The sequence below is a fragment of the Cebus imitator genome, unplaced genomic scaffold, assembly GCF_001604975.1.
Source record: "Cebus imitator isolate Cc_AM_T3 unplaced genomic scaffold, Cebus_imitator-1.0 Scaffold397, whole genome shotgun sequence".
Lineage (NCBI taxonomy): Eukaryota > Metazoa > Chordata > Mammalia > Primates > Cebidae > Cebus > Cebus imitator.
The window spans coordinates 395,782-423,007 of NW_016107712.1; the positions used below are offsets into that span (position 1 = coordinate 395,782).

Sequence of the window (27,226 nt, forward strand, 5' to 3'; positions counted from 1 at the left end):
TTTTTTTTTAATTTTGTGAGTACATAGTTGGTGTATAGTATTTATGGGTTACATGTAATATTTTGATACAGGCATGCGATGCATAGTAATCTCACATCAGGGTAAATGGGGTATCTATCACTTTGAACATTTATCCTTTGTGTTACAATCCAATTATACTCTTAGTTATTTTTAAATGTCAGATTGTTTAGAGATTTTTAAAAATGCAGCTACATGGGGGGGGTCTGAGATTTATTAAATCATTTTCCCTGGATATAGACATAAATTTCTGATTTTTCTAGGTGATTCTGAAGCTCCTCTTTAAGTACCACAGATAACAGGGGAGTAAAGGTCCTAAACTGCATTAAATGTAGTATTCTATTCTAGTCCCAGGGAATAAATGTGAAGGTTGGTCCTTACTTAAGGTAATTCTGTATTCAGTGGTGAAAACAAGTATGTAAACACATGAATAGATGTTTGTCAGTTTGTACATTTACCTTTCAAGAATGTTAGATCTAGTAGGAGAGGTATTTATTTTTAAAAAATTTTCTTTTCTCTCTTTTTTTTTTGAAACTGAGTCTTATTCTATCGCCCAGGCTGGAGTGGGAGTGCAGTGGCGCTATCTTGGCTCACTGCAACCTCCGCCGTTGTGATTCTCCTACCGCAGCCTCCCGAGTAGCTGGAATTACAGGCGCATGCCACCATACCCAGCTAATTTTTGTATTTTTAGTAGACACAGGGTTTCACTATACTGGCCAGGCTGGTCTCAAACTCCTGACCTCATGATCTGCCCACCTCAGCCTTCCAAACTGCTGGGATTACAGGCATGAGCCACTACGCCCTGCCTCCAAGAAATATTCTATACTAGCATTATTAGTATTGTTACAGTGTTGTGTATCTTTTGTTATAATGAATTCCTCTTGCCAAAACTAGTGTTTTGAAATTAGTGAAATTAAACTCTTCATTCTTGGGAATGTTGTGTGATCTTGAGCTTGCTGTCATAGCAATGTTATTTCATAGTTAAAAAATGCATTTACTAAATATCTTACTGGTCAGTTTATCTTATTAGATAAGGTTTATGCAGAATTGTACCCTCAACCTTGTTATGTAGGGAAGGGAAAAGTTTAGGGAAGTATTTTTATACTTTGTTGAAACATCTGATTTTTATCTCCCAACTATACTTTCAACATAATCTGTTGTAAAAGAGACCTTCAACTTTTCATAGCTGAATTTGTCGTATTTAAATGTTTCTCAATTGTGATTTACTATTTTTTGGTTGCTTTTTTCAGTATGAAGTACTTAACATTCATTCTAACCTTGCTGTAGTTTCATGGATACTGTATAATTGTTTTCTACCACTGGACACCTGTTAGTCTTTGGGTTTTTTTAATGTCCATAAAATACCTTATTTGCTTTCATGGAGCAGAGCTTAGAATCTAAATTTGGGTTTCTTTGCCCATTTTTAGATAATGCTTACAAAAGAGTGGCTTCAAATAATGAGTGACTTTACCTTCAGTGGTGATCAAGACAATTATTATAATATTCAATCCATTCTTAGTACCTTGTGTAATGAACAGGTATACTTGTTTCACCTATAATTACAACTAAACAGGAAGTTAATACCTTGTTAGTAATGTAGTGAGATACTGTGCAGTGCCTACCTGTTAATCCTTAAGATAAAAAAGGATTTCTCAGAAGACATTTCAAATTAAGATGTGTTTTAAAGGGACTATTTCTGCTTAAATCTAGAGTTCTGTGAAATTGTTCAGCTCTTTTTGCCAACCATCCTTCTGGAAATAACCATACATTCCTGATAAGTTTGTTGTTCCTTGACATTGGCATCTCCATACATGATACACACGTTTCATAACATTAAAGTTAATAAAACTTTTTACTTTATAGTAAACCTAATCTTTATATGAATAGCAACAGTATTTTAACTGTCTGCCTGATGGGCAGCTAATTGTACTGCATTTTGACCTCTATCGTTGGTTTGCACCTTTGTACTTTGCTATAACGGTTAGTTGTAAAGTCTTCTTGAGGGTGATTCTTAAAATTTAATAGGCACTTACTCCCTTTGCTTCCAACCTCATTTTGTAATCTTGTCCAGTCCCCAAATAGTGTTTTGTGTAGCTCAGTTTAGGCTTTTGAGGCAAGGGCTGTTTTTATAGTGCTCATTCACAGTCATATAAATCTTGTCTTTGAGTCATATAAATCTTGTCTTTAATTCTGAACGAAACGCTTAAATAGAATATAAGAAATTAACTTTTACTAATGGTGCAAGCTTTCAGTTTTCCCAAAAGTGCTGAGAGGAAATGTATCTATACTACTACATTCTGTCCTCTGTCTGACCTTTGTGTGATGATGTGCAAAATAGATAGTAGAGATTGAGGTAAATGATTTGTAGAGCATCATGGTGATAATATTCCTGTGCTTCAAGGTAGAATCCATGAACTTGGCCTTGCCACTGTATAAACTTTTAAATTTTGACAAGCCTTGGGGAGGATGATAGAAGAAAATCCTAGAAGAAGTTATTTATGGAGTTACACTTCAAATAGGGTTGACATTTAAAACCTTGTTTTCATAAATGCTGTCTTTTAGTTATGTTGATATGATAGACGGATACTAGCTGTTGTTGAAAGAAAGCTAACCAAATGTTCAGATACATATAGGGCTCATCTAACATGGCTGCTCTTTAGCTTCCTAACTATTCATAATATTCATAAATATTTGTGAATAAATATTTTTAATATTCAGATATTTTGTTCATAAAACATTTTTCGTATTTCCAATTTATAAGCTCCTTGAAGGGAGGGAACTCTTTTTTTTTTTTTTTTTTTTTTATTGAGACAGAGTCTTGGTCTGCTGCCTAGGCTGGAGTGCAGGGGCACGATCTTGGCTCACTGCACCCACCGTTTCCTGGGTTTGAGCGATTATCCTGTCTCAGCCTACTGAGTAGCTGGAATTACAGGCACCTGCCATCATGTCCCTCTAATTTTTGTATTTTAGTAAAGAAGGGGTTTCACCATGTTTGGCCAGGCTGGTCTTAACTCCTGACCTCAGATTATCCGACCACATCAGCTTCCCAAAGTGTTAGGATTGCAGGTGTGAGCTGCTGTCCCCAGCAAGGGAGGGAACATTTCTTATGTTTCTTCTGCCATCCTTTCAGGCCTTTAGTGTTTTTGATACCTTGGCCTCCTGTTCGTTGTAGCTTGTGGTTGGTCACCACTGCTAGTACCACGCATCACTGAATGAAGAAGATATAGAGAGATGAGAGAAGCAAAAAGCATGATTTAGCAGTATGTTTAGACTTTTATGTGCCTGTCAGCGTTTTCAAATTTTATCTCCAACAATCAATTTTCAAATCCCATATCCCATAGTTACTGCAGTAAAGGTCTTCTTCAAAATAAACCATTTGTGCAGGCTTTGTATTAATCTCATGTAAAGAATGTTTCAGAATAAAGTAGTGGCCAAAGCCATTACTGCTTAAATCATGTACTTCGAGATGAGAATACTCACCAGTGGTTTAAGCTGTACCTGTTGGTTGCTTTTTAGAGATATTTTTTGTGTGTGTGAAAATATCCCCTGAATCCTGCCCTATTTTCTACCATGGTGCCCACCAGGTCTTCAGGAAATTAGACAATTGAGTTGTGTAAAGTCTGTTGCTGTCTCACATTTCTTTGTAGTGTTTTAACCTGATGAGGCAAACTAGACCATGTGGAAGCTTTGAGAGGATCTTATTTACCTAGCTTAGAAAGAAGACGGAGTCTGCTTGACTTCTTTTCCTGTAGGTTTTTTAGGGCTTTTAAAGACAAATATTTTTTCCAATGAGAGAAGGGCTGGATTCTCACACTAGCCAGGTGTCCAGAAAGTTTGAAGAGAAGCAGCTCAGAGGAAGTTGATACTAAAAGGAGAAAGTTTCCCAAAAAGAGCGCTTTGTGGGAAAGACATGTCTAACCTTTTGTACTTTGTATAGCTAGTACAGTTTCTTAGTGTTGTACCCGGATCCTATGTGCTTGATCCATTTTAGTGTCCTTTCAATGTGACTCGAGCCTTAAGCAATTCCTAAAGTATGTCAGTGTCTCCAACCAGCCATTTTCCTGTTTCAGTGGTCTTAATAGTTCAGTAATGGCGTTCCCCTTAGCTGAAGGGTAGTCAGCACAGTACAGAAAAATTTTACAGGTCCCGTGTAAGAGCTGTTCTTTCTGTTTCTTGGCACTGTTTTTCATCCTCTAGATTACTAGGAAGCAATAAGCTGAAAATTTCAATTCTGTAATTTTATACATTGTTTTTGTCCCTGAAGCCTGTGAAACTTTAGGCTCTAAAATCATTTTGTTAAGTAACTATCGTAGAGAAAATTACTTTTAAAAATACTGATTATGTGCGTCATTGGAAATTGAATCCCAGTCCAGTAAATTGTCTTGCTGTGGGATAGAATCATTTTCTCAGTTGACTTTTGTTTAAAGGCCATGTAACTTGAAAAAGAGACAGTACTGGATTCACCCTACATGTAATGAGATACAGATTAACAGTGAATAGTTACGGGGAAACAAATTCTAAGGAAAACATTAGTTTTCCATATCGTGCTCATTCTTGAGCATCGAGTGATAGTTGGTTTGGTGCAGTTGAGATTTTTTTCCTCAATTTTCCAAGTATTAAATTATCTTTGCAAGGACACTTTATTGAGAAAGAAACCTTTTTGAAACTTAACACTAGTCCTAATTTTTAAGTTGTTTAGTAGGTACGCTACTTGATTCACCTAAAGTTGAACGTGTTCTATGCTTGAATGTAATCATTTCTTTCCCCTCTCTTAAGGGACTTAACTGTAAAACAGAGATGAGCTCTATTTTTGTAAAGTGGTTAAAAGAGTGCAATTAAACACTTTTCGGTGTACGGCTGCTAGGATATTTAAAAATTCAAATCTCATTTGTCTTATTTCTATTTAGAAACCAATCAATGGCTTTCCATTGCCTTTGAAATAGTCTGACTAAATTCAAGGCTCGTTAAAAAGATCAAGCTGCACTTTGGGAGGCCGAGGCGGGTGGATCATGAGGTCAGGAGATCGAGACCATCCTGGTCAACATGGTGAAACCCCGTCTTTACTAAAAGTACAAAAAATTAGCTGGGCATGGTGGCGTGTGCCTGTAATCCCAGCTACTCAGGAGGCTGAGGCAGGAGAATTACCTGAACCCAGGAGGCGGAGGTTGCAGTGAGCCAAGATCGCGCCATTGCACTCCAGCTTGGGTAACGAGCAAAACTCCATCTCAAAAAAAAAAGATCAAGCTGCCTTTCTAGCTACATCTGCCACTCTCCTACTGTACTCTGTCTGGTATATCAAACTGCAGTATTTGTTCTGGCAAATTTTTATGGCCTGTGTTCTTCAACACTCCTGACTTTGAGTTTCTCTACTTAGAATGCTTTTCTTACTCCTATTTCTTGGTAAAAATGTCTGTTTGTTTTTCTATTAGGACCCAGCTCAAATGTCACTCTTCTAAACCCAGGGAAAGATAGTGGTTGGTTTCTCAGGATTCACAGAGCATATGAATCCCTTTATTTTAAGCATGTAGGTTGTTGAAATATAACTTTTGTTTCGCTTTGTGCCTGCTTTCTGTTAGCTCAGTCTGAGGAGGCATTTCTATCTTAATTATTTTGGTGTTTTTATACGTAACATGCGTGGCACCAAAAAGGCAGTGTTAATAGGAGTAAATAAATGTTTTGAAGGTGAAATTTTAAAAACATTACGCTTCTTTTAGAAATGTATTTAAATTAACCTCCAGTGCGAAAGTTAACCTTGTTATTCCTAATTCAATTTTGAGACGTTGCTTCATTTAGATTTCTTACATGTTTTTCAGCAAAACTCAAAAACTAGATTGTGTTTTAGTGAAATAAAATCTACATAATTGATATTCAGAATTGGGCTCTTCCTATTGTATATATTTTTTTAACTCCTCAATATAACCCAGATTAAATAAGGGATTTATTAGAAGGAAACTGGGATAGTTAACAATGAAAGGAATAGATATAGGAACCAGAGCAAGCTACAACCTTAGGAACCAAAATTGCACATCTGTATGACAAGTCAGCTCTTTGTTATTGCTGCTGTCGAGTATGGTCTCTTTAAGCTTTTGACTTCACCGTGTAAGTCCGTGACACATGCCTGTCAACAGCTGTGGGACACAGCTACTGATTATAGAAGGAAGAATATTCCTTTGATTTGGAAAATCTTGGATTGGGATATGGACAATGGACTAACAGTTGGGTCCCAGCTGAGGGAGCAAAATTCTATGGTTAGCCATGTCCAATGATGGTTAATGATGGCTGACCCAGGACTACAGTCATATGATTTGGAGTAAGGGAAAAGGAATGCATGAGTAAGATGGTTTATTGAGTAGACAAAAATGTCTGCTAGCTACAAAGAGCATCCACTATGAATTACTCTTTTATCACATTTTTTTCTTGGTAAGATACTGTCTTGCTCATTCTTTGGGCACATAGTGTTGCAGAAATTATTTGATCACTAAAAGGTAAGTGCTAGTACATGGTTTTATTACTATTGAGTACTACGTAGCACTTTAGTACTATTAGATACTAGTTAAAGGGCAAGAAAGAAAATGATGAAATAATAGCATTTTTATCTTTAAGAAAGACCTTTTGATTATTAAAATACTTAGGTTGTTTTTCTGTATTGAATTTAAAGTAGGTAAGTTGTTTGGCCTGATTTTATGTCTTTGATTATTACTAAAGAGATGCCTTGGTCATGGAGAACTTGGAAAATAAGGCATTTGGAAATGATATGAGAATAACAAGAACCTGAAATTATGAGTGAAGACCTGAAACTCAGTGTTAACTAGCTGAAATTATACCTTCACTCTAAAAGGATGATAATGCTACCATTTAAAGGCTTAGTGATTGACAAATGTCAATGTGCAGAAAAACTCATTCTATAAGAAATACTTTCTTACATTCTTTGTAATTACAATATGTCACGTTCAAGTAGTATGGTGATTATATTCTAGGTCAACTTTATAGTTTTCTGACCTTTAGTTTTATTTATGATGAAATATTCCAACATTACTGGGTATTTTGTTTAGAGCAGCCGTGTATTTTTAAATTAAAATATTTTATCTTAATATTTATGCTGGCCAGGTGCGGTGGCTTACACTTGTAATCCCAGCACTTTTGGAGGCCAGGGCGGGTGAATCACCTGAGGTCAGGAGTTTGAGACCAGCGTGGCCAACATGGTGAAACCCCATCTCTACTAAAAATACAAAAAATTAGCTGGACGGGTGGTGCACACCTGTAGTTCCAGTTAGGAGAATTCGCTTGAACCTGGGAGGCAGAGGTTGCAGTGAGCCTAGATAGCACCATTACACTCCACCCTGGGTGACAAATGAAACTCCGTCTCAAACAACATTTTAACATGTATTAAATTCAAAATCTAGTATTTTTTTTGTGGTAATTACGAGTAAATAAATGCAAAACTTGGATGGTGTTGTCACTTTTTAAACTCTCATTTCAGTATTAGGTATATTCAAATGCTTATCAGACATTTTTAGACAACAGGATTTATCACATAGGTCCAAGATTTAAATAAACTAGGGGCTGTATTATGTGGTCCATGTATGGAGCAGTTTTGCTTTTGTTCAATAACAGATGAATTAAGAGCCTTGCCCAGAAATGTTGGTTCGGGATGGGTGGTCTGCTTCTTAAGTACCTAATACTAGCACATTATGTGCCAGGTAGTGATTCCTATTTCAGAGATGAGAAGAGAACCCTGAGAAAAAGTAGACATGAATAAAATTAAGACTGCAGGCTGGGTGTGGTGGCTCACGCCTGTACTCCAGCACTTTGGGAGGCAGAGGCAGGCAGATCACTTGAGATAGAGAGTTCAAGATCAGCCTGGCCAACATGGTGAAACCTGGTGTCTACTAAAAATACAACACAAAAAAAAGCCAAGCATGTTGCCATGCATCTGTAATCCCAGCTACTGAGGCAGGACAGTCATTTGAACCCAGGAGGCGGAGGTTGCAGTGAACTGAGATGCCCTCCAGCCTGGATGACAGAGCAATAGTCCCATCTAAAAAAAAAAAAAAAAAAAAAAAAAAAAAAAAAAAAAAAAAAAAAAAAAAAAAAAAAAAGTCATTTTCTTAATAGTGGATAATTTAAGTTCCAACCCCCACCAAAAAAATCGTCTTTGAAATACTGATTTGGTTCAGTTAATGTTTTCTGTTAAGATTTTTTGAAATCCAAAAGCCACATTGTTCCTTTTACATTGTTAAAATGTGATACAGATTTCAGTAATTCCCACTGATCCGGATCAAAAGTATTTGGAATGAATTTTCTCCCATTTTTGAATATATTGAACACATGAGGGTGTATCTATATAGACAAGCATATAAAGGTGTGATATACAATCTTAAAATTGTGAATCCTGGAATCTCTGGCAACCTTGTAAGCAGTTGTGATGAGTTTCAAGAGTGAATTGGCACAGTGTATCAGGACAGTTTTCCTTGTCTACTCTATTGACATATGTATTTTGTTTGTTTCGTGGTGTTAATCTAGAGTCACCATTCCTGAACAACTGGCCATTTTCTGAAGTGCATTTTGAACATAAGAGGCAAATATTTGCTATAGTTATCCTTCTTTCAGTGTTGTTTATTGTAACAAAGGCTTTCTTCAGGTTATTTTAACTTTTCAGGTTGCTAGCCAAGGTTCCCTTTCCTAGCATTAAATTCATCCAGGATTCACTCCTAGGACCTTCTGTTATCGGAATGCTCTCACTAAGATTAATGGCTATAAACATCATCTGTTTAATAAAGATATTTAGTATTTGTTCCCAGCCTGTTCTCAACGTGTGTGTATGTATGTATATATATACTTTCCTAATTGAGTCTTGGAGTGTTTAAATGGTATCTCTGTATCTGCCCACAAGCTTCACCTACAAGTTGACCATTTTACTTGATGCTGATCTCATGCTTGACTCAGGCCAACAATCTGAGCATCATCTTTTCTTCCCACCTTGGGTCAATCAGCAAAATTCATTGTTGAATTTTACAGTTTTAAAATATATATATATTTATTGATCAACAATTTGCTGTACATAGTGGTGCATACATGCAACCCCAGATACTTAGGAGGCTGAGGCAGGAGGATCCCTTGAGCCCAGGAGTTCTAGGCTATAGTGCCTTATGACTGTGACTAGCCACTGCAGTCCAGCAACATAGTGAGATCCCCATTTTTTTTTTAAAAGGGGAAGGGGTTGGTGGACCTGTTAAACAGCTTTAATCAAAACTTAAAAAAAAAAAAAAAAAAACTCTTAGAGCAGTTAAAACTTTGTGTTGACCATCTTAACATTTTTAAAGGTATTATAATTATTCTTAATCCATATTGTATACTCTAGTTCCCTAGTCCTGTTTCTCCATGCTGTTTTGCTAATATCTCTAATAGTCTTAGTTTTATTTTGTAAAAAAAATAGCACTTCTGAGATTAATAAGGTTTAAATTAATAATCCCCATTGACTCTGGTCTATAGTACTATAATTTTGTAAATGGCAAAATACCCTATGGGAGCTAAGGTGTTTTATAAGCTTAGAGCTAATCTTGTTAAATGGGACAAAGTCTCAATTCTTTTTTAACAAGACAAAAAACCCTTTATGTAGTAGCTTTTCTTTTTCAATGTTTCTTGAAATTTTAATTTTATTCCATGCTGGTACAGAATACAAACTTAGCCAATAAAAATAGGAGCTCCATTGAAAGGGCTGTTCGACAAATTGAAATATTTAAAGCACAGTTGTAGGCTGTGTACTGTTGGGGCATACATTATTTAATTTATTCAGTTCCTCAGTTTTGTAGGGAAAGATGTTAGCATTCTCTAATTTTCAAGGTATGTGTTAAATGATTCTAATTTTTTAAAAGCTTTGAAAGCTGGGTTGTTTTCGTTTGGTTGGTTGGTTGGCTTTTGGCCCCTCAATTTGTTGAGTGCCTATTTTAAAGATTTCCAGTGGATTTAACAAAATGAACAAAATTTAAAGGACTCATTTATTTCCCCCCACCAAGTCAGTGCCACAGTGGGACTCTTACATAAATTTGTCAGTGTTTAAATTCCATGTAGTGAATGAAAATACTCATCTGCAACTGGTATAAAATAGACATTAAAGTTTGTTGCCCAGGATAGAGTGCAGTGGCTATCCACCAGCATGATCATTTAGCACATGAAAACCTGAAACACCTGGGCTCAATCCTGCCTCAGCCTACTGAGTAGCTGGGACTACAGGCACACACCACCGTACCTTGCTAAATTGAGGTTTTTAACTCTTCTTCCCATTCCCTGCATCCTTCTGAGGGAGCTTATACTGAAAATTCTGCATTTTCTGTCCTTGACTTTTGCATAGGAAGGCAAAAAGATGACAGTTAAGGAAGGAAAGTGCATGTACTCACTTTGGAAATCTGTTTCCATTTCTTGATTCCGGTAGTTATAGGGAATAAGTTGTTCTAGTAGACTAAATAGAAGGTAAATGTTTTGGATTTACACACGGATATATTGATGTTGTGGTACATAGTTGCTGTTGGCCAGATTGTTCTTTATTGTGTCTTGTGTTTTTGTCTTTGTTGTTGTTGTTGTTGTTGTGTGTGTGTATGTGTGGCAAATGGGGTCTCCCTATGTTATCCAAGCTGGACTTGAATTCCTGGGCTCAAGCTATCCTCTTACCTTTGCTTCTCTTTATTTGGGCATCCTTTCTTCTGCTTTCTAGTATTTGGTCTTTCGTATATGAGTACATTAAGCTATTCTCTTTTTTATGTTTTTGAGACAGTGTCTCACTCTGTCCCCCAGGCCGGAGTGCAGTGGTATGATCTGCAGCCTCCGTCTCCCAGGTTCAAGCCATTTTCCTGCCTCAGTCTCCCAAGTAGCTGGGATTACAGGCATGCACCACCACGCTCAGCTAATTTTTGTGTTAGTAGAGATGGGGTTTTACCATGTTGGCCAGGCTGGTCTCGAACTCCTGACCTCAGGTGATCCGTCTTCCTTGCCCTCCCAAAGTGCTGGGATAACCAGCAGGAGCCACTGTGCCCAGCTAGCTTTTTTGGTCTAATATTGGTTTTTTTTGTTTGTTTGAGGCAGGTTTTGTTTGTTTGTATCAGACAGTTCGTTTGCCCAGCCTGGAGTGCAGTAGCATGATCAAAGCTCACTGCAGCCTTGACCTCTTGGGCTCAAGTGATCCTTCCACCTCAGTCTTCTGAATAGCTGGGACCCCAGGCATGCCACCACCATGCCTAGCTAATGTTTTTGAAGAGTCGGGGGTCCCCTGTGTTGTTCAGGCTGGTCTCAGTCAGACTGGGCTCAAGGAACCCTTCTGTCTTTGCCTCCCAAAGTGTTAGGATTACAAGCATGAGCTACTGTACCTAGTGGTCTTCTGCTGTTCAAATGGAATCCTAAACCTTACTTTATCATTATTTCCATATTTATATGAGAAAGGGGTAAAGAAGATACAGTAGTCCTTAGACTTAAGGGGTGGCCCTTATTGACTTATGCCATAGGCTGAACTTAAGAGAAGCTATTAGTTTGAAAATATTGAAGGCAGTAAGTGTTATTGTTACGCACAAGTCATGGAACAGTGAACTACATACATGTTAGAAATAAATTGTTCATATGGAATTGTGTGGACTATATGTTAAGAGCAAACATCTTTCTACTTACAGAAGTATGCTCTTCAAGGTCAAAATTTCAAGAATAGTTAAAAATGGACGTTGAGTTAAAAAAAAAAAAAAAAAGTTGAGAGAATAAGGAGATTAGAAAACAAAAGCCCCATGAGAGTTTTCTGTTTGTTTTCAGGTGGAAAATGGAGTTAGTGGATTGGGCAGGAAGGATAGTTCAGGAAGAACAAAGGATTTAAGACAATTGAGGGCCTCCAAAAGTGGTCTTGGAAGTTCAACAAATAACATGAATATTGAGCTCTCCCTGGTCTAAGCTCTTAAACTGTGAGAATATCTACTTATAGCTGTTTCAATTTGTAAGAGATCAGGTTTTTGTTTATGTAGTAAATTTTTTTGTATCAATGTGTATCCATATATATTTTTATGAACTCTTGCTAAGATAATTGTCTCAGCATATGTCCAGGTATGATTTTTCTCTGCTAATGTAATATATTATTTGTGTGAATTGTGATGGCTTGTTCCTTAAAAATAGTGTGAAAGTAACTGAAAGCAGTGGACTCACTTGTGTTTTCTTAAATTAAACTTAATGTGACTCACCCATTTTCTGTCTTGGTATATAGGAACTTAGTGATTTGGCCCGTGACCCTCCAGCACAATGTTCTGCAGGTCCAGTTGGGGATGATAGTAAGTAACTTTCAAGTTGATTTTTATGCTTAGTTTTTTTAAAGCTTGTGCATTTTTAGATAATAACCAAGAGATATTTTTTTTCTTTCTCTAGTGTTTCATTGGCAAGCCACAATTATGGGACCTGTAAGTATTAAGAATTTTTAAATTTAGTGTTAAGTGAAAATCCAGCATTGATTTGGTTGTAATTTTTAGCTTGGTCTGTAGGTTTATCATGTAGTTAATTCTATTTTGGATATTCTATAGTTGTACTGCATTCGAAAGAAACGATATGAGTTAGTTATCTGTTATGTGTACTTTGTGTCTATCTCTGTGTTCATGTTCTAAAGTATAGCATCTCTGACCTACCAAACATCTGTCTACCTCAGTTCAATTTCTCTTCGTAGCACTGTGTAAAGCATTGTCGTGGAACTTCCTGTTACTAATAGAGACAATTAAAGTTACTGGCTCTGATACTGCCATGAGTTGTATTACTCAGAGATCTTATCTTTTTGCTGTAGCTGCCAATAATCTAGCTTAATTGTATTTTGATATTTGATTCTATATAGAACTTTAGTTTTATGCAAATTTTGAATATATTTAGGGAGAAAGTGATATTTTGAATATAGCAAAATTCCTTTCTATCCTGGGTAGATAAGAAACTATATGCTGGATAATTGAATATTCAGAATTATGGATACCATCTAAGAATTTCAGAGAATTAGAGCGCACTAAAACATCCTGGGGTAAGACTGTATCTTACAAAATACCAGTTTTGCACCCCTACTTGTTGATACGTAAACAGTAGTGTAACCACTTTTAAGTGAAGAAACATAAAGTAAAAATAAGCAATACTTAACTTTTTTTTTTAACTTGGTAAGGTGCTTAAGGATTTCTTTTCTAAGTTACGTGTTTATTTTACTGAAAACTTTCTCCCTATTTGGTGGTTTTATAAGCAACATAAAGAGCAATAATGTACTAGATGAGACAGTGGTTAGTAAGTATTTATAATTCTAAAGAAAAAAAATGCTTAGAGTTAGTAGATGGGTTGAATCAACAAGTATTTATTCAGTAATTCTGATTCTAACTTTAGTCATTTTTCTGTCTCAAATGTGACTACATACTGTGTGCCAGGTAATAAGGATACGAGTGAATGTAATAGACATCCCTGTCAACCTTACAGCGAACTTACACTCTGCTGGAGTAGACAGATACTTAAAACAAGTAATAAAGTGTGATAAGATGGAAAATAAGTAATCAGTGAATGAAGTGATGGGTAGGAATAATTAATGGAAAATCCTAACAGGGATGATTAATTTAGAGTGATTGAATTTTTAGTGTCCTAAAAGTAGGGAAACTCAATCAAAGTAAGTCATGGCAGGGGGGCAAATATTAAGTTTTAATACTTCGAATATCCTGGATCATTTTAATAAACTACAAAGCAAGGATTGGGTATTTCATTATCACAATGACTATTTTTACTGTTTTAAATTTTACTTTGTTTTAAAAGTGCTTCCTTTTATCTAATTTGATAGCAAAATTGTGTAATTTTAATACACAGAATTAAATGCCGAGTTACCCAATTTGCGCCACATGATGTTTTTGAAAGCTGGTAGTCTTCAAATAAAAAACCCTTTTGAGTAGGTCCACATTCCACAAGCAGTAGTGACTTGGGATGGAATAACAGCTGCCTCCCTTTTTTAGATGGTATATGTGTTTACCACAATGCCTACTAGGTCAGTTCCATATTATCTACCTAATGTTTTGTAAGCAGTTGCTTTTGCAAACTTTATAATTTTCCCATTTTGGATTACCAATTTTCAAAGAATTCGATAAAATGTCTTACCAAATAAAGCTCATCTTTGATTCAGAGGGTACTTGATAGTTTCATTGTAAAAATTGTCAAAACTAAGAAAGTACAGAAGCGTGGGTAGTTAAGACTTCTAATTGGATAGTGTGCAGAATAAACCAGCTCCTTAAAACTTGTCGGGATTTCTTCTTAATAGATTAGACTTTGTTATTTTGAACAACACACTAATTTTCCAAAAAGGCAAGGAACATACCTATAGTCAATCAAAGGAAACATGAATGAGGAATATATGGTGGTAATTTTTTAGAGAATGGTGTTGCTTATTCTGACAGATTTTTTTAGCAATTTACTTAATTTGATTTTTAGAAAACATTTTCTTTTTTCATCTTTTAAATATATATTTTAGATGATGGCTATTCCTTGCTAAATTTTTTCTGCAACCTTTTAATATAATGACTGGCAGTTTTCTGCTTTTACAGACAGAAGCATGTGATTTTCAGAACAATTTAAATATTAACCTGATTAACCACAACTGCAGGGTTTTGCTTTGATAGCAGTACTTACTGAAACGTTTTCAGTTAAAAAGGTTAGTTCTCACTGTTGGTTGGGTAATTTCAAGAAGGAGTCAAAGGTTATAAAAATGTACCCAAAGTACAGGTATTGTCTTGTACCTAAGTAAGCACATAATTTAGGTGTCAGCTTTAAATAGTTAATTCTGTGCTTACTGTGGAGCGCACCAATGAAACAACTCGTTTTGTTCTTTTGGCTTCTGAATACATCTTTGTGACAAAGCATCTACTGTATAAGATAAATAGCTTATTTTATAAGTATGGTTACCCTGTGTGGCATAAAGTGATGCCAGTGTCACAGAACTGAAGATTCATGACTTTATAAAATAGAGCATCTAATTTTAAGTTTTAATAGAGTAACTGATTTTAGTGAGTTGTTAGAAAATCCTCTAGGTCATTAGTTATGCGCAAAATTGCTTTGTCATGTACTAGCTTACTGTTTCTGAAGGTAAGCTACTTCTGAAGCACAACTATTGATTAAAAATTAAACCTTCGAAAGAATTGACACCATTGCTGTGTGTGTATGTGTGTGTGTTTTCGGTGGGGGGGTTGTATACTATATTAAGATTAGTTTCCAACAAGAATTGATGCAGGTAGAAGAAATTGACTTCCTTACCTATTGCCTCTGACATTTACTTGCTTAAATTTTTTTTAATTGAAAATTGAATGACAGAAAAAGGTGGATTTAAAGAACAACACTAACTTCTACTTAATCGATGACAGAGCTGTAGAAGAAAGTACCTGTGGAAATGTGAAAGTATCTGTGAAAAATGTAATCTTTCGCAGCCTGAGCATAATCAACTAGAAAAATTATCTGAATTTAAATAATTGGTCCATAGGTACTATTTTATTTGGTCCATAAGGGTTTTTTTTCAACTTGTGTATTATGTCATTTCCCACATAAGCTAATGATACCTGAAGACTTTTTCCATCTTTACCTTATTCATTAAGGAGCTTTGTAGCCTAATAAAAGAGAAATCTAAGTAAATGTTAGACATATGGGAGGTTAATGGTAACTATGTACTTAACTAGATTGATGGGCACCGAGATCATAAAGCACCGTATGTGCTTAGGAGTTTGAATTATATCTTTAAAACTATGGTAGATTTCAAGCAGGGGAGTAACATTTTTGAAAGACCATTTTATCATTAAGATGGAGGGATAATCATCAGTAAGCTATTGCCATAATCTAAGTAGAAATATCAGTGGGCATTTGAATATATGCCCTGGAATGAGTAACTGCACAAGAGATATATTTTGCAACTCATATTTTTCTGGGGCAGCAGTTAGAAGTAGAAAATCAACCTATAAGAATACCAACATTTTTAGCTGTGCTAGTGGCACATGCTTGTGACCCCATCTTCTTTGGAGACTGAGGCATAAGAATCGCTTGAACCTGGAGCTGGAGGTTGCAGAGAGCAGAGATCGCACCACTGGACTCCAGCCTGGGTGACAGCAACACTTTAAAAAAATAAAAATAAAGAATACCCATCCTGGTCAACATGGTGAAACCCTGTCTCTACTAAAAACACAAAATTTAGCTGGGCGTGGTGGTGCATGCCTGTAGTCCCAGCCACTCAGGAGTGTAGTCCCAGCCACTCAGGAGGCTGAGGCAGGAGAATTGCTTGAACCCGGGAGGCAGAGGTTGCTGTGAGCCAAGATCATGCCACTGCACTCAAGCCTGGCGACAGAGCGAGACTGTCTCCAAAAAAAAAAAACCAAAGTTTTGTGGTTGCCACAGAAGAGCTGAGGCACTATGAGGAAGCAGCTTGCACTGATGAGACCAAAACAGGGATAGAAGGTTTCCTAAGCAGATATCTAATGTAATTTCTGTATTTGTAAGATTCCAGTCAGTTTGCTGCCTTATTCTTGGGGGTTTTGTTTCTCTTTCGTGTAGTAACCTGCTGGTTGGTAATAGAAGTTAAATGTCATAGGGTCTCAATTTTGTATATGGCTTAGTTTTGTTATCTCTGAACCTTGTAGGTCTTCCTCTTTGGTATGGCAGCATTTTGGTATTAAATTGCAACATTGAAATATTCTGCTTTCTTTTTAAAGTTCTTTTTTTGAACAAATGAAACGAAATGTGGCTTTGCCTAAATCAAATCAGCAGATTACCTTTATTCAGAAACAGCATTTGATTTCATGAAAATTGGAATGAAAGCTTACAAAGAACTTCTGGAATTGGGTTATTAAAACTTCAGTGTTGGGGGCGGGGCGTGATGGCTCACGACTGTAATTTCATCACTTTGGGAGGCCAAGGTGGGCAGATCACTGAGCAGTTTGAGACCCACCTGGGCAACATGGAGAAACCCCGTCTCTACTAAAAAGACAAAAAAAAATTAGCCGACTGTGGTGGCTCACTCCTGTAGTTCCAACTACTTGGGAGGCTGAGGTGGGAGAATCACCTGATCCCAGGAGGCACAGGTTGCAGTGAGGCAAGATTGTGCCACTGCCTTCCAGCCTGGGTGACAGAGCAAGACCCTGTTTTAAAAAAAAAATGTTTGGGATTACCCTTAAATTGTTAATTTTACGTAGAAAAAACATACCTTATATAGTATCTGATCAGGTAAAAGTTACTATAACTATATTTAACAAAGTTGTGTTAATCTAATAAACTCGGGTCACTTAAAATGTTTCTAGTTCCATATTTTGCAGAAAATATGAAAAGGGGCCAGGTACAGTGGCTCATGCCTATAATCCCAGAACTTTGCTGGAGGCTGAGGCGGGCAGATCACCTGGGATGAGGAGTTTTAAGTTCAGCCCACATGGTGAAACCCATCTCTACTGAAAAAAAGGAGCCGGGCACCTTGATACATGCCTGTAATCCAAGCTATCCAGGAGGCTGAGGCAGGAGAATCAGTTGAACCTGGGAGGCAGAGCCTGCAGTGAGCTGAGGTTGCGCCACTGCACGCCAGCTTGGGCAGCACAGCAAGATGGGATTCTGTCCTTGTCTCCCCACCTGGAAAAAAAAAAAAAAAAACGAAAAGGAAAGACTTGAGAGCTGGAGAAGAACTCAAGTTAAATAGTAGCTCTGGTGGAGTGTGGTGGATCGTGACATCAGGAGTTAGAGACCTGCCTAGCCAACATGGTGAAACCCCGTCTCTACTAAAAATAGAGAAATTAGCTGGACATGCTGGCGCGCACCTGTAGTCCAGCTGCTTGGGAGGTTGAGGCAGGAAAGTTGCTTGAACTCAGCAGGCAGAGGCAGTGAACTGAGATCGCGCCACTGCTCTTTAGCCTGGGGAACAGCGAGACTCTGTCTCAAAAATAAATAGGAGCTCTTCCATTTACTAGTTGTGTATTTCTTTAAACCTGATTCTTCATTAATAAATTGACCTTTCTTCTTTGAACTCCATGTGTCCCTTGTTCATATTTCATGATACCTGTAACATTTCATTGCAGCTACTCAACATGTCTATCAGAGTGCAAGCTCATCAAGATAAAAAATTGTTCTTTGGATCCCTTACATATATAGCAAGGAGTTAGATTAATTGAATTCATGTTTGTTTTACAGAAGGGTAGGAATTAGATGAGCTGTGTTAGTATCGGACCTAGTTTTTATGTGCCTGACATCCAGAATGGGCATAGTGAAAGGCTCATGTAGCTGTATATACATACCCTTTCTAATGGAGAGGAATGAGTGTTAGTAATAAACCAATTCATGTAAATTTTAAAACATACCTTCGGATTGGTTCTTTGCATATCCTGAGGCAGTTAGGCATTCCACATTTCAACTTTAAATTCCTGACTAGGCGTCAGTATCTTTTGTCATTAAGTGGTCTTCAAAAGACTGTTGTTTGAATCTTGGTTCTGTCATTTATCATTTGTATACTAGACTAAGTTAGTTCTTAAAGCCTCATTTATATCATGCATAAAATAGGGACAGTGTATCTATTTTCTGGTATTGATTAAAATGAGAAACTTAAGCTTTTCCCTGTTCTCTTGAACATAGTTGTGTGTTCGTTACCTGGAATGGCTAACATTTTGGTTGGCCAGTGGGCAGAATGGCCTGTTGTAAACCCATTTGTACACATCTGGCTGTTGGAAGAAATAATCTACACATGTAAAAGTTTATTTTCAGATTATTCTGATATACAATTCTGTATGTAGGCTTTATTGCTATGTGTACTTTTTCCTTTGTGAGAATTGAGATCTAGAATACTTGTGTTTCTGGATAACTTTTTTTTAAAAGACATTCTGGTGACTTAAGTAAAATTGAATCTAAATTAGGTTTTATTACTGTATAGTAAGTTTTTAGTGTTTTTTTTTTTATTATAGACTAAATTTTCATGGGATAATTTAGATTTTTATTACAGTGTAAATAGGTAATTTTGATTCATTACTAGAGAAACGCTTAGAAACATGTTATGGATTTTTAGCAATTAATATTTTAAATTTGAGTTAAGCATACTTTTCTTTTACAGAATGACAGCCCATATCAAGGCGGTGTATTCTTTTTGACAATTCATTTTCCTACAGACTACCCCTTCAAACCACCTAAGGCAAGTATTTACTGTCAAAATCTGTTAGTATAGATTTATGCTTTATTTCAAAGGAATAGAGTATTCTTGAAAGTTAGGGTTCTGCCTAGGCTAAATGTGTATGTTGAATTGAGGCACTGATGTACAGATGCTGACTCTAAACCTTTGGTTTAAAGAGCTAGACCTCAATTTGAACTTTGTAAATGGGAATAAAGTTTGCCTTTTCCTTAATGTTGCAAGATTCAGACTATATAGAAGCTTAACCCCATTATTACATAGATTCTGATTATAGGCTTTGTTGTCTTGTAGGCATCAAATGTTCAGCTTCAGTTTATATTTGCACATATTGCTACAACTTATGCTTATAGTTTTATATACATAACTAAATTTATGAAAACTTAAAGAGTTGCTTAGTGCAGTGAGTTGATTGGTTTGTAGATACTAAAAGCATATTATCCTTTACTTTTCAGTAATTAACATAAATTCAACCTATATTAGTAACTAGAGAAGGTAATATTCAAAGGACATAAACATGTCACTATTAACAGTCTGTAGTAATGTTACAGGTGCAATGTGATGGTTTCCATTTTTGTGATTCAAGTTTGTTTTATGTACAGTGGAAATGCAAACTCATGCATACCTATGTAACTTAATGAAACTTTAAATGAGATGGTCTACAAATTTTGGTTACATTCAAAATTTAGAGCTTTTTTAAATGAATGTGTTAAAAACCTTTAAATTACCCTTTGATATTCATGACACAGTAGGACCAAAGTAACCTTGAGATCTTTCCTTCATAAGAGTAATGAAATTTTTATCCAGAAGTTTAAGTTTCTGTTTTAATAAGAGGGAGCCGGGGGGCAGGGGGTTGTGGTCAGATTGTAGAAACCAATTTATATATTTGGAACTTGTTTGCTAATAGATGACATTTTTAACATTGTGGCTTGATTATTTTAAGTTTTGCTTTAAAAGATGTTTGTTTTTATTTGAATAAAATACCTAAAAGTTTCTGTTTTAGGTTGCATTTACAACAAGAATTTATCATCCAAATATTAACAGTAATGGCAGCATTTGTCTCGATATTCTAAGATCACAGTGGTCGCCTGCTTTAACAATTTCTAAAGGTAAAAATACTTCCAGTGAAATAATCTTAAGCTGTTCTCAATTTCTAATAGTTTCATTCTTAGATGTACTTATCTGAGTATTTTTATTCCAACTTTCTGGTAAGAGATGGGGAAGCAATAAAATTACTTTTATCATTTGTGTTCTTTTAGTGGTATTGATAAAAGAGACTTTGTGAGAAGAGGTTAAAATTCAAATTGGGCTGGGTAGGCATTATTTGCCTGTTGAGTTACCTTCATCTCATAACAGCAAAATTTATCTTAATAGACTTCTGTATTTTTCAATCTCAAACCACATGGACATGTCACACTCGTTGCCTTTTTACCAAGAATAGTGTAATATACCTAAACTTAATAAAGATTTTGAATCCTGAGGTTTCCACTGTAGGAAAATTCTGATTTTGCTTTCCTGGGTTAATTTTTAGACAAATCTTTAGTCATGTGTTATGTAACCATGATAGGTTGTTTCTACCTAATGACAGTCTAAAAATGTATAATCTTGGAAATATCTGTAGATCAATTCTGGTCTCCTACTGTTAATAGGCATCTGTTATGTTGTATCTAACAGGTTGTCCAGTCTCTGCACGAATATCCCAGGTGGAGTTTTTAGACCTTTTTTTCTCCCTCTTGGATACTTTCTAATTTCTTTTCAAAATATGCTCCCATACCTAAATACCAGCTTCCAAGTTTTTCTATCACTGCTGGTAATGTACTGTAACACTGAAAACTATTTTTGTAAGGGCAGATTGAATTGGTACTGTTTTGTCATTAAAGTAACTTGCTTTTTTGGCAGCCGTACTTTGCTGACTTATTAAACTAGGAGCCAACACTGAAGCTACCTTTTTTCTGTGAGTTACTATATAGCCCAGTCTCCTCCATTAGGTAATTTTTTATTTGCTCTGCTGCATTTGGCTTTGAAGTTAAATTTGCTGTAGTCAACAAATATTTATGTGACAATGCTGTCTTTATAGTATAAAGTACTTTATACTTGTCTGGTGACTGGCACATAACAGGCACTCAAAGTGAATGAGATCTATGTTCCTTAATGTTTGACATCATATAAATCAGTGTGTTGAACTGGTTAAGGGAAGAACTAGGGCTGATGACTCACTTAGTACTAAAGAGATTTTGGCATTGTATTTAACCAGTACTCTTGAGAATATGGTTTCTTACTCACAAGTTCAAGGAGATAAAACATTCAGTGGAGCACTTCAAAGTTTTTCTCAGAAAACTCCTGAGACAATGGCAAAGAATGGATTTTTCTTCATGCCTAACAATGAATAATACGGCATGAGTGTTAACCTGCATATTCTTGCTAAAGTCCCCTCCCCCCAGATTACCAAGAAACTCCTTAAGTTCTAATATCATTTATGCCTATTTAAAACATATATTAATATGACATCAGTTGCCTATCTTAGAAATTTTATTTTTATAGCTAGTCAGCAGTGAATTTGATGCCACAAACTCCATTTTTAGCTCTTCTTACTTACCAGTAGCTTGTCTTCTATGAAGCAAAATCTCTGGTAAAACTTTGTCTCATCGAGTAATATAAAAAAAAGTAATATAAGTCTTTTGAGGATTGAGGTTTGTAATAGCGTTTTAAATACATTTATTTCTCTAAACTCCTGAAACTGGATAACAGATGTTTTTGTTTCCTTGCAGTTCTTTTATCCATTTGTTCACTGCTATGTGATCCAAACCCAGATGACCCCCTAGTGCCAGAGATTGCACGGATCTATAAAACAGACAGAGATAAGTAAGTATGTTAAAAAGTTATTATAAAAGTGATGTTACTTAATGAGTTAGGCTTATACTCTGCTTGTGACAATGCCAAGAAGACTTGATATTTAGTAAGATAATAGTTAAAATATTCAGAAAGCTAGCTATTGAACTGTGGTTATTTAAAACTTACTAGGCTTTAGTTAATGTGACAGTGAATGCCCCCCTCCAAAATGTTTTTTCGTTTTTCCTAGTGTGTTAAAACAGTTTATTACTGTATTCTCAAATTTTGGGGAAGAAAGCAAATTTTTCTTAACCCCAAGCATGTTTTTCCAAAGTGTTAGTGCTATTGTAAAAATTTGGTCTAAATTTTTCAAATATTTGAATTATGTTTATGTTCAGTTTAACCATTATAACTTTCATATGTTATAATTAATGCTAAGTATACTTGTTCAATTAGGTACAATAGGTTAGCAAGAGAGTGGACAGAGAAATACGCTATGTTGTAGGGTAAGAGGATCTGCACTCTATGGTGCGCTTATTCATGGTACTGCCAGCACTTGAGTGCTGCATGCATTAAGGCACTGTATTAACTAACAAAAGGTAACAGATGTGGCAGTCTTCTGAAAAGTGTACGTTTAACTGCTTGATCTCTGTTTAACGTGAAAGTAAATACCTGATAGTCATCATTGCTTGAAAGTATTGCATGGCAAAGCAGTTATATAGCACTAGTAAGAAATGGGAATTTAGTATCTTTTTCTTTCAAACTACCATGGTGTTTAAGTTTTAGCTTGAGACTTTGTACCAATACTATACGGAATGTGGTGATTTAGTTCAGATTTTGCCAGAAGATAGTAATGTAAGGGAAAAACACTTTTAAGCGTAAGCATCTAAACTAAATGTTCATTACTGACAAGCATGCATTAGTGTCAGCTGTACTTTGCGGCTCCCTGTATGCTAGCTAGATTAAAGCCTTTGTTTTAAAGTGCTAGCTTCGTGAGAGAGTATCCTTAGGAGATAACCATGATTGGTAGAAAGATCTTGTATATGTTACAAGTTTAGGGAAGTTGTTGGACCATATTTGGTTTTTGGTTTGAAATAAAGCTAGTTAATTAATATTTGAACTGTAAATTTATAAAAGTTCTCCTGTGTCCTTTAATATGTATTCATTTCTTAAGGTTATCACTATTTTTGTTGGGGTAAGTAGTCTATGGCATTAGTATAAGCCAAGGGGAAACTGATAGTATTTATCAATGTTAGTAGTCTTCCTGAGTAATAACCTTGTTTGTGTGTGAATTACCTGTTGATCTTTTTCAAGAAAGATGCTCTGGTTGTACTCAACAGGTCTTGATGGGGCTGATGAACACAACCACTCACACACCTCTTTTGAAAATTATCATTCTGCCCAATGTCATCTTCCCCTTCTGTCTCTACCTAAGTCTCAAAGGCATTTTTTTTCTTGCAATATCCAGGACCAAGTAATTTCCCAAACTCCAGGATTCAGATAAAGTTGTTTTAGTAAAAGTCTGGTTCTGGCTTTGGAAATGTCTGTGGATAGATAGAATTTGTACACTATTTTAACATATGTCCATAATGAGCTGTAAACATTTTTTCATGTTAAAAATTAGAGTATTCGTTCAGTGGTGGTAGAAAGAAAGGGTCTTTTGACTTTTGTTAGCCTCCCAACTTGTAGTGCTGCTTTCTTAGGTTTATTAAAAAACTGCTTTCAGAGCATCAGGCTCTCATTTCCCACATTGATTTGAGTGCCAATGCTATTTCTTCCTTCGTTGGCTTTTATTCTAATCATAGTCATTAGAGATGATTTCATAATAGGTCTGGAGATGAAAATCTTTCCCTTCCATTTAAAGTATTAGGAATTCTTTCACTTTATTTTAACTTTTAAAAAATAACATCTTTATTTACAGGTACAACAGAATATCTCGGGAATGGACTCAGAAGTATGCCATGTGATGCTACCTTAAAGTCAGAATAACCTGCATTATAGCTGGAATAAACTTTAAATTACTGTTCCTTTTTTGATTTTCTTATCCGGCTGCTCCCCTATCAGACCTCATCTTTTTTTAATTTTATTTTTTGTTTACCTCCCTCCATTCATTCACATGCTCATCTGAGAAGACTTAAGTTCTTCCAGCTTTGGACAATAACTGCTTTTAGAAACTGTAAAGTAGTTACAAGAGAACAGTTGCCCAAGACTCAGAATTTAAAAAAAAAAAAAAATGGAGCATGTGTATTATGTGGCCAATATCTTCACTCTAACTTGGTTATGAGACTAAAACCATTCCTCACTGCTCTAACATGCTGAAGAAATCATCCTGAGGGGGAGGGAGATGGATGCTCAGTTGTCACATCAAAGGGAACAGCATTATTCTAGCAGCATCCATTCTTGTTTAAGCCTTCCACTGTTAGAGGTTTGAGGTTACATGATATACTTTATGCTCATAACTGATGTGGCTGGAGAATTGGTATTGAATTTATAGCATCAGCAGAACAGAAAATGTGATGTATTTTATGCATGTCAATAAAGGAATGACCTGTTCTTGTTCTACAGAGAATGGAAATTGGAAGTCAGACACCCTTTGTATTCCAAAATAGGGTCTCAAACATTTTGTAATTTTCATTTAAATTGTTAGGAGGCTTGGAGCTATTAGTTAATCTATCTTCCAGTACACTGTTTAATATAGCACTGAATAAATGATGCAAGTTGTCAATGGATGAGTGATCAACTAATAGCTCTGCTAGTAATTGATTTATTTTTCTTCAATAAAGTTGCATAAACCAATGAGTTAGCTGCCTGGATTAATCAGTATGGGAAACAATCTTTTGTAAATGCAAAGCTGTTTTTTGTATATACTGTTGGGATTTGCTTCATTGTTTGACATCAAATGATGATGTAAAGTTCAAAAGAGTGAATATTTTGCCATGTTCAGTTAAAGTGCACAGTCTGTTACAGGTTGACACATTGCTTGACCTGATTTATGCAGAATTAATAAGCTATTTGGATAGTGTAGCTTTAATGTGCTGCACAAGATACTGGCAGCCCTAGAGTTCATAGATGGACTTTTGGGACCCAGCAGTTTTGAAATGTGTTTATGGAGTTTAAAAAATTTATTTTCCAGGTGCAGCCCCTGTCTAACTGAAATTTCTCTTCACCTTGTACACTTGACAGCTGAAAAAAAACATAATATGGGAGTAATGATGGGTCAAAATTTACAAAATAAAGTACTGTTTTGGTGTGGGAGTTGTCATGAGGCTGTGTTGAAGTGACTTATCTATGTGGGATATTGAGTATCCATTGAAATGGATTTGTTCAGCCATTTACATTAATGAGCATTTAAATGCAACAGATATCATTTCAGGTGACTTAACATGAATGAATAAAAGTCAATGCTATTGGATTGTTTTTTGTTTGACAAGTGCTATCTGTGCTACTAATTTAACTTCTGTAGTAACAAGGGCATTACCATTCTTCACCTTTCCTAATTCTGACCCCATAGTTTTACATTTTTCCTGGTTATTTTGATTTGTCCACTGCTTTATTTCTTGAAGTTCTAGCACATCTGTGACTCCTCCATTTCCACGTTTTTGCACTGCTTACACTTAATGTGCAATCTTACTCCTTGTCTGCACACAGATGTGGAAAGCTAGAAATAAATGTTAAAACTTAATTTTTATAAACATTTTAATATGTAGTTTGGACATGATTTATTGACTTAAGGTTCTTCTCTAAACTGGAAGTGAAATGCATGCCTTCTGAAGATGTTCTGGCTTTGTTAATTCTGTAATCATTTCATTGGGAAAAAAACAGTTACGCAGTTTTTCCAATGAGTGAATTTTTTCATTTGTCTTTTGCTTAAAATGGCTCCTTCAAGGTAGATGTCATACTGCTTAACTTTTTTGGATTCAAATTATGAATGAGAAATTAGTTAATTCTGCTCCACAAGGTAAGAAAAACTGCTCTTTGGCTCTATTTTCAAAATTACTTCTGAGATGCATATACTCTCAAAATAACAGCTTTAGTAGGCATATCACTTCTTGAAAGCCAAACATGAATAAAACACTTTTATGAAACACAGTGGATCCCTCATTGGCTTTCAGATTGACCTTTTTAGCCTTAGACCACCCTTAGGTATTTACAGAGATGACTTCTTTGATTGTCATAACAATTCGTAGATGTGTCCAGTTCTCTGTATCTTTGACTTGATGCTTTATACATCATTTCATTTGTTGCTTCTAAGGGAATAAGCCATAGAGGCTTCTCCAGGTTTAAAAGAACAGTAAAGTACCTGGAAAACCAACATTTTTGAATGTATGGACACTGGACATGAGATCATGTACAATGAAATCTTCAAAAGAATCTAAGAATTTGCCCTGTTTCCCCCACCCCATCCAGCAATTTGACATTACTAGTGCCATGTGTAGGACTCAACTGAGTATTAGAATCAGTTTTGGCTATGTCTATATTTCCTAAATCTTTTAATGCATAAACCTCTAAGAATTAGGGTCCAGTTGGCCTGTTAATGGTAAATTTACATTTTAAGTGACTCAATAATTTGATTTTCCTGGGCGAGTTTGCAATGTGATAATCAGATTTTTTAAAACTGATTAGTTTGCTTTCTTGTGTGGGTGTACTCACATTTTAAAGTATGAACCACAGTTAACTAGTGGTCTCAGGGGTAGTGAAACACTCACTCTTTTTTTTTTTTTTTTTTTTTTTTTTTTTTTTAATGGCTTAGTTGAAGTATACTTAAGGTACTGATCATGCTGTGTTAGTGATTTGGGGGGGGGTAACTCAAATTAGCCATGTTTTGTGTTGGCATAACAAAACTGTTAATGATTGTTGATTACACTTTCAAGTGAATTTGTCTTTTATGAGGAACCCAGTGCAAGTCACTAAATATTGTCTAATAGTGACATCTGCATAAGACTTGTAATAGCTAAAGTTAATTGAGCTTAAAGGAATTGTTACCATTAAAGTCTGTGTTTAAAGACACTTTGGTCTTACTCAGTAATTCCAGCTAATATGAAATCCATACTTGAGCTTAATGTTGTGTGTGAGCTCGATTTTGAATTTTATACAGTTTATGAAGAGTTAAGGTGGTGGTTCTCGAAATGTAACTCTTGAGATAACAATCTCAGCATCATTTGGGAAATTCATTGTAATATAAATTGTCAGGCCCCACCCAGGTCCTGAATCAAACTGTGGCTTGGAGCC

General features: G+C 35.8%; 1 protein-coding gene across 6 annotated transcripts in view; it reads left to right on the forward strand.

Annotated features, from left to right (window-relative positions):
- UBE2D3 (ubiquitin conjugating enzyme E2 D3) overlaps nt 1-27,004 on the forward strand; it is a 33,064-nt gene extending 6,060 nt beyond the window's left edge. For 3 of the 6 annotated variants that reach the window (XM_017508652.2, XM_017508651.2, XM_017508650.2), the window contains exons 3-9: nt 12,251-12,314; nt 12,409-12,440; nt 19,097-19,174; nt 20,172-20,277; nt 21,937-22,030; nt 22,454-22,503; nt 23,919-27,004. In XM_017508652.2, the coding sequence (XP_017364141.1) occupies nt 12,251-12,314; nt 12,409-12,440; nt 19,097-19,174; nt 20,172-20,277; nt 21,937-22,030; nt 22,454-22,502 (423 nt within the window). In that variant the 3' untranslated portion in view covers nt 22,503; nt 23,919-27,004. The remainder of the gene's footprint in view (nt 1-12,250; nt 12,315-12,408; nt 12,441-19,096; nt 19,175-20,171; nt 20,278-21,936; nt 22,031-22,453; nt 22,504-23,918) is intronic. The other 3 variants (XM_017508657.2, XM_017508656.2, XM_017508655.2) reach the window with 1 other exon arrangement.
- Nucleotides 27,005-27,226: the final 222 nt, after the last annotated feature.